General features: G+C 46.8%; 1 protein-coding gene across 2 annotated transcripts; it reads left to right on the forward strand.

The window, feature by feature from the left end:
- The first annotated feature begins 2,052 nt into the window (after positions 1-2,052).
- On the forward strand, positions 2,053-6,530 carry LOC118844615 (putative protein ZNF720). 2 transcript variants are annotated; one of them, XM_036752545.1, is made up of 4 exons: positions 2,053-2,122; positions 3,461-3,513; positions 4,741-4,867; positions 6,366-6,530. In XM_036752545.1, the coding sequence occupies exons 2-4, from the start codon at positions 3,481-3,483 to the stop codon at positions 6,467-6,469; spliced, it is 264 nt and encodes an 87-aa protein (XP_036608440.1). In that variant the 5' UTR covers positions 2,053-2,122; positions 3,461-3,480; the 3' UTR covers positions 6,470-6,530. The 2 variants fall into 2 exon arrangements, with proteins under 2 accessions (XP_036608440.1, XP_036608439.1); XM_036752544.1 differs by lacking the exon at positions 6,366-6,530 and adding an exon at positions 5,798-6,064.
- The last annotated feature ends 1,151 nt before the right edge of the window (positions 6,531-7,681 follow it).

Raw genomic sequence — 7,681 nt, forward strand, 5'->3', positions numbered from 1 at the left:
AGAGGAATGTACTGGGAGAAAGAGAAAGGGACAGGTAGAATGTAGTAATCCTTTTACATAAAAGAAACAAGAAAGAGCTTTTACAATGGAGGGGAAGAGGGGGGAGGTGAGAGGGAATAAGTGAGCCTCATTCTCATCATATTTGGCCTAAGGAGGCAATAACATACACACTCAATTGAGTATGGAAATCTATCTTGCCTTCCAGGAAAGTGGGGTGGGAGGGGGAAGGAGGTAAGAGGGGGGGGATAATAGAAGGAAAAGCAGACTGGGGAAAGGGGCAATCAGAAGCAAACACTTTTGTGGAGGAACAAGTCAAAGGAGAGAATAGTGATAAAAATTTTAAGAGTTACAAATATCATTTAACCACAGAGGAATACAAACAGTTTAATCTTATTAAACCTCTTTTCTCTTTCTTGTTTATTACTTTTTTATATTTCTCTTGAGTCTTGTATTTGAAGATCAATTTGTTTTTTTATTTGTCTCTGGTCTTTTTATCAGGAATGCTTGAAAGTCCTCTATTTCATTAATTATTCATTTTCTCCCTGAAGATTTATACTCAGTTTTGCTGGGTAGGTGAGTCTTGGTTATAATCCTAATTCCTTTGCCTTCTGGATAATCATATTCCAAGTCCTCCCAGATCTTTAATGGAGAAGGTGCTCCCATGTAAACATTACTGTGGCTCCACAATATTAGAATTATTTCTTTCTGACTGTTTGCTGTAATTTCTCCTTGGCCTGAGAGTTCTGGAATTTGGCTATGATGTTCCTGGGAGTTTTCATTTTTGGATCTCTTTTAGGTGGTGATTGGTGGATTCTTTCCATTTCTATTTGGCCCTCTGGTTCTAGATATCAGGTCAGTTTACTCTGATAATTTGCCTCTTTTTGGATCCTGTCTTTCAAAGAGTCCAATAATTCTTAAATTATGCCTCCTCAATCTATTTTCCAGGTCAGTGGTTTTTGGAATGAGAAATTTCACATTTGTTTCTTTTTTTTCATTCTTTTGATTTTGTTTTGTTTTTTTTTCTTGATGTCTCCTAGAATCATTAGCTTCCACTTGCCCAATTTTAATTTTTTAAACATTTTTATTCAAAATTTTGAGTTCCAAATTCTATCCCTCCCTCCCTCCCTCCTTTCCTCCCTCTCTGAGATGGTAAAAATCAAATATAAGTTATACGTGAGAAATTATGTATAGCATTTCTATATTAGTCATTTCGTACAAGAAGACCCCAATAATTTCACAGCATCCAGATCAAAAGATGAATTGATTTCCTAAGGATACAACTGCATCATTTTAATTTTTCAAGTTAACTGTATTTCTTATACATTGGTTTCCCAAAAATCCCAAAGAAAAAAATTAAAAGCATAATAACATAAACAATGTTACCTATTTAAATGTGAAACAAAATTGCCAGTCAAATGACATCAATTCAGTTCCTGGTATTTCTGAATTATCTTACATGGAAAAATCATTTCATCCATCTACCCACTGAGAGTAATTCTAATCCAATGACATTTAATTCTTCTTCTTACAGCTCCTAAAGATATCCCCTTAATGCTAAATCTGAACTGTATTTTGCTTTAAGGTCGGATCTCCCTGTAGAGGCTCAAACACCCCAGTTATGCTATGGGAGAACACTGCTGACTTTCAATGAGCCCACAGTCTAATTTAGATTAGGAGAAGCTCAGCCCAATCCATTCTGGGTTTAGTTACAAACGGGCCGCAGAATCGCAGTTTGCCCAAGGGCCGTTTGCTGCCGGCATCTCGGAGTACATCCCTGCCGCTTTCCGTTAGTCTGGGGCCCACGTTTCTCTCGGCAGCCTTTCTGCTCCCTAGGAGGAGAGTCCGAGTCTCAGAGCAGCGGGAGAGAGTGGGGTGGTGGCCCTGTCTGTGGTTGGAGGAAAGGGCTCGCTCTGGAGCAGGGTGGGGCTATTGGGCGGAGGAGGCCCCTCCCCGAGCCGGGAAGCCTGTAGCCGGAAGCCGGAAGCCTTACCTCTAACGATCTCTCCGCCTTCTGGAAGCTCGCTCTGTGGGTACAGGTCCCAGGTGGTTCTGAGCCGGGGCCCCACGCAGGTCTTGTCTTCTTCTGGCTGCAGGTGCCTTTGGGTCTCATCTCTGACCTCAGGTGAGTGTCCTCCGGGTCCGCCAGGAGCACACCTGCCTCCCTGCCCTGGCCCCTGCTCCAGCTGCCCGCCCCTCCCTCTGCAGACTCCCAATCGCTTCCCCACGTCCACGCCCCCCCCCCCCCCCCCCGATTTCCCATCGGGTTAGACTTTGCCCCTAGGGCCCCAGCTGCTTTCAGCCTTTCCGTCGGACCTAGGCGTTCTGTCTCCCTGCCCCAGCTCCCGCCTTGACACCCAGAACCATGGGAGGATCCAGGAGCTCAGCCTGCCCCGAGGACCCGCCCAAGCTCTTACCGGGCCCCTTCTCTGGCCCCGCGGCTGTCGGGCTGCTTTCATTTCATCCCGGTCGCGGGGCTCCCTGTCTCCACTTTCCCTTTAGGCACTCTGAGCCCAGGCTTTACTGGGGATCCCGGGAGTCCGCCCTGGCCCCCAGTCAGGCCTCAGAGCACAGCCTCCTGGCTTTGCCTGACTCTGCGTACCCAGATCCCATCGGTCACTCTCGGGCCGCTGACCTGAGCTGTCTTAGACTGTCTTGCCCCTCACCCAGGCCTCCTGCTTCCCTGCCCCTCCTCCTCTGCTCCTCTCAGCGCCCATGCAGGGGCTGAATCCCAGACGGGGGTTTCTCTCCCAGTCACAGCCTTCCCTGGACATTCCCTGGTAGCTCCATTCCAGAGCCCGCCCTATAGAGCTCTGATTGGTCTCATTCTGTCTGTATTCCCAAGGTGCCCCTGCCTCCTGGGGCTCTGTAGGAGGATGGGGGGAGGGCGAAAGAAGAGGAGCAAGAGAGGGAGGGAAGTAGTCTTGCCGTTCAGACTCTACTCACTTCCCAGCCTGACCCTCCCTGCTGCCTCCCACCCTTTATAGGTTGGAGTCACTACCCTGCGGGCAGGGCCTGGGTCAGTCTGAGATCCTTCTCCCTCTCCCAGCTCAGTCTGCAGAAGACCAAGGACTGGCCTAAACAGGTACTGGGTCAGATCCAGTCACCAAAGCTAGAAGGAAATTAGAAGATTTATTATAAGGCACAACAAATAGCAATGACCCAGAGCATGAGCACCAAGGCAGTCAGCTTGGGATTAAGGTTACAGGTGGGGCTGATGGGCTTTTGTGTGCAGAGGTAAACAAGGGAAGGACTTTGCAGGTGGCTCCAGGCTGTCTCCTGGTTGTCAGAAAGGCTTAGAATTGGGACATTCCATGATCAGTGGGGACATCTGTGAGGAAGAGCTTTGGCTGTGGGGCCATAAAGGGTGGGGGAGCAGGTCCCTGGGGTAGACAAGGACCAGGGATAAGATGGAGGAACTTTGCAAAATGGAGTCACTTTGGTTCCTTTGCTACTTAAACAGGGAGCCTGGATTCTGAGGGAATGGCCTCTGGGATTAGCCAAGCCCCAGCCCAGGTGAGTGCATTCCATCCACAGGCTTGACCAACATCAGCAATCCAGCCATTTCCATAGAAATGGAAATGCATCCATCTAGAGGATGATCTATGAAGATGGCAGTACCTGCCTTACGAATTGTTGCTTTGTAAAAATAGGCAGGAAAATGATTCCTGTAGTAACAACGCTCCCCTGCTCCCATGTTCTTCATTTTAAGCTGATTCATTGGCACCATCCTGTCTTGAGCACTGCTCCCTGCCCTCCCTGCCCCCAACCTCCCCCCCTTCTGTTTCTGAGGTCAAGTGACTTACCCAGGGTCACACAACTAGTAAGTCTCAAATGCCTGAGGCCAAATTTGAACTCAGGTCCTGCTGCCTCCATTTCTTGAAATCTCAAGTTGAGGCTCTTTTTTAATGGTATTCAGATAGTCCAGTGTTATTTAAATTTTCCCTTGTTCTGTTTTCTCTGTGAGTTGTTTTTTTTTTTTTTTACTATGAGATAACTGACATTTTCTTCTGTTTTTTTTTTTCAACCTTTTGAATTTGTTTTAATATCTGTTATTGCCTTGTGGCTTCTGTTTGTTGTATTCAGAGTTTTAGAGAATTTGTTGCTTGGCCGGGATTTTGTACCTCTTCTGCCAATCTGTTACCTCCTTGGTTCTTTCTTCCACACCACTTGTTCGTTTTCCATTTCTTTTCCCCTTGAGCACTCTCATTCCCCTTAGAAACATGTTTAACTCTTCCTTTAACTCTTCCAGCAATTCTGGTTGAGTTTGTACCCAGGCTGTGTTTTTCTGAGACAGTGCTTGTAGATACGAGTCTTTGTGTTCTTCTCCCAGAATGCACTGTTACCTGCCATCTTCTCATAGACTTTTCTTTAGAATATATCACTTACACCGGTTCTGATAAGGTAGAAATTTCACTTCACCCTCTCTCACTTTTTTCTCCACCAATGAACCTACCTCACAGATAGAACACCCACTTTCTCCATGATTCCACAGGGAGACACATTCCATAATAAGACATTTCACAGCTTTATTCCAATTCATGACATAAAATGCTTATCTCAAAATTTCATCAGACTCTTATTGACTGGTTTCAAGAGTTGACTCTGATGTACATAATGGGTATGATCTTTGGGCAAATGCCTTCCCTGTGCTTTGGTTCCCTCCTATAAATTAATGGGGATTGGACTGTTTAACCCTGAAGTGTCTTTCAGCTCTACATCCTATGACTTTTAATGATTTAGGGGTTGGTGACATTCAAGGATGTTGCTGTGGACTTTACCCAGGAGGAGTGGGGCCTCTTGGACCATTCTCAGAAGGATTTGTATAAGGGAGTCATGCTGGAAAATGCCTGGAACCTGCTCTCCCTGGGTAAGGACACTTCCCCTGCTGACTGTGAGTCTGTAATCAAAGGGAATATCTTCCTTCCCTGGTGTGCATGGTCTGGGGCATCTAACAGTTATTAGAGAAAAGTGAATGTCTCCTGTGTCCAAGAGATGGACTCCTCATACTACCTAGTTTTCCTATAGAAGGTCTTTGCATTGTGTGATAGGAAGCTGAGGGTTTCCTTTGCTGCTCCTGATGCAGTCTCTTAACAATTCTATGGAGCTGAGGGTCAAAGATCTAATCAGTGTGGAAGAATCTCAGACGTGGAGCAGATCTCAGGGGTTGTTTGGTCTGACCTCTACCTGGATAAGAATTTTGCTGCCAAATCTCTGAAAACTGCTCAGGAAGCTTTTCCTTTCAGCTCCTTCCTCTTTGAGATGGGCTGAATTGGAATATTTGAAATATTCATCTATTCAACAAGCATGCATTGGTAGTTCAGAGCTCTGGTGGAAGTTTTAGCAGGTTTGTCCTTGATCTTCTTTCATGTTGCCCTAAACTTCCAGCACAGATGGTGGGAAAGCAAGGGAAGGGAATAAGCATTTACATTCACTTGCTATTTGCCAGGGGCTGAAACAAGGGCTTTCTTTACAATATTATGTCACTTTATCCTGATAATAACCTTCCAGGTTAGGTGATATTATCATCCCCATTTTACACTTGGGAAACTGAGGCAAACAGAGGTTAAGTGACTTGGCCAGGGGTACACAGCTACTAACTGGCTGAGGCTGTATTTAAACCCAGGCATTCTTGACTCCAGGCCTAGGGCTCTCTCGACTGCACTACCAGCTGCTGCCTCTGATTTCTAGACAACGGAAGACATGCAGTGAGTCAGTCCTTCTGTGAAGAAGGTGCATGAGATCAAATTCTGTCTCCAAATTGGTTCCATGATTTTCTCTCCGACTTCTCCCTAGAAAGCCTCAAAATTAATGCTGTGGAATCTATCCTTCGGGAGTCCTGGGAACCACCCTGGAGTCCTTGCTTGCATGCCCTCGTGGAAGTCAGGAATGCCTGAGCCTGACTGAGAAATAGAATTTGGACTAACTAGGTTGAGTTTGCCAGCAGGACACTCTTCCCCCAAGGAGGTAAACACCCCTGAATGAACAGTACGGAAGGTTTATATAGGGGTCAGGGATGAGGAGCCAGGATGAGGACTGGGCAAAGGCTGATTCCTCAAGGTCCCAGTTGCTTGGGCTTGAGGCTGATCTGACACAATCAGCCTTTTACCTGTTGTTGGGTCTAGGAGTTTCTGCCAGAAGAGAGCATAACAGAGGGTTTGACTGTTTCTCAGAACAGGGTGTACAACACATCCTACTTTGGGTTACTTGTATCACAAGCACTGATGGGTCAGTACAGACTCCTATGTGTGACCAGAATGGAGTGATCCTCAAAATGGAACAACTCTGTATCCACAGACCTTTTCCTAAAGAGAACTAAATGACAAGTTTCTCTCCATTCTTATCCCTAACTGGTTCCCCATGCCCAGGGCTGCCAGTTCCCAGAGAAGATGTGATCTCTTACTTTGAGCAAAGGGAAGCACCATGGATGTTGGAGCAAGAAGGCCTGAGGAGCCTCTGTCCAGGTGAGTGAGGTCACAGCAGGTCTATGAGGGCTGTGATTGTGAGAAGCTGCTATGTGTGGTGGTGAAGCAAGCGTGCGATCTGGGGGCAGGAAGACCTGCCTTGGAATTCTTTTTCAGGTGTTTTATTAGCAGTGTCTTCCTGGGCCAGTCAGTAAACCATGGAGCCTCAGTTTTCCCAGGGGGTTAGACTCTATGGCCTTTCAGCTCCCTTCTGGGGATAAATTTATCATCTTAGAAGAAGTTGCTATTTGGAATTTGGGGAATGAAATCTCCTGAAAGTGCCAAAAAGGGTTAGGCATTCCAAGATGAGCTCTCTTGGACTTTCTTCAAACCCACGAACATTTATTAAGATCTTGCTTCATGCCAGGCCCTTTGCTAAGCATTGGAGTCATAAAGAGTTGCAAGGGGCATCTTCAGCCCTCCTGGATTTCACAGTCTGTTGAACAGTGCAGCAACTGTGTAGAAAGCCAGTATGGACAGGTTAAATTGGAGCTGGGCAAGAGAGGGAAGGCCCTAAAGTGGGGAAGCCTGGAAAAGGCTTATTGTGGAAGGTGGGCTCTAGCTGGGGCTTCAGGGAGGCCAGGATGAGCATTCTAGGCAAAAGGGATAGTGAGAAAAACCCAGGGAGTGAGGAGGTGGAGGGTCCTGTTCACAGAAGAGAAAGGAGCCCCGTACTCCTGGATTGTAGCATATGTGGCCCGGGGGGCTGGGGTGGAATACGGTGAAAGAAGACTGGAAGAGTAGGAGAGGGGAAGGTGATGAAGTGCTTTAGCAACCCTTGGGAGGATTTTACATTGGATCGTTTTGCTGGGGAGTCAGAGGAGGGTGTTGGAAAGGTGAACTTGACAACTAGGTGGAAGATTGACTGGACTAGGGGGAGATGAAGCAGCCAGAACAACCAGCAGGCTCTGAAATTCCTCAGGTGTGAGGTGATTGGGCCTGAACCAAGACAGTGAGTGTGTTGGAAGAGAAGGGGGTGGATGGGAGAGATGTCACACAAGTGGAATTCCAGGAGTTTGCTCCACAATGAATATGGGGTCAGGATTGTGAATGTGTCAGTCAACGAGGACTGCGTGACATTTCATCCCTGAGCCTGGACTGTTGAGGATGCCTTGGATAGCATTAGGAATGGAGGCAGATGAGAGGGTTGGGGGAAAGAAAATGGGTTTTCCTTTTGCAAATGGTAAAAGGAGGACCAGGAGAGAGTAGTGTCACTAAAG

This window comes from Trichosurus vulpecula, chromosome 3 (assembly GCF_011100635.1).
Source record: "Trichosurus vulpecula isolate mTriVul1 chromosome 3, mTriVul1.pri, whole genome shotgun sequence".
Taxonomy (NCBI): domain Eukaryota; kingdom Metazoa; phylum Chordata; class Mammalia; order Diprotodontia; family Phalangeridae; genus Trichosurus; species Trichosurus vulpecula.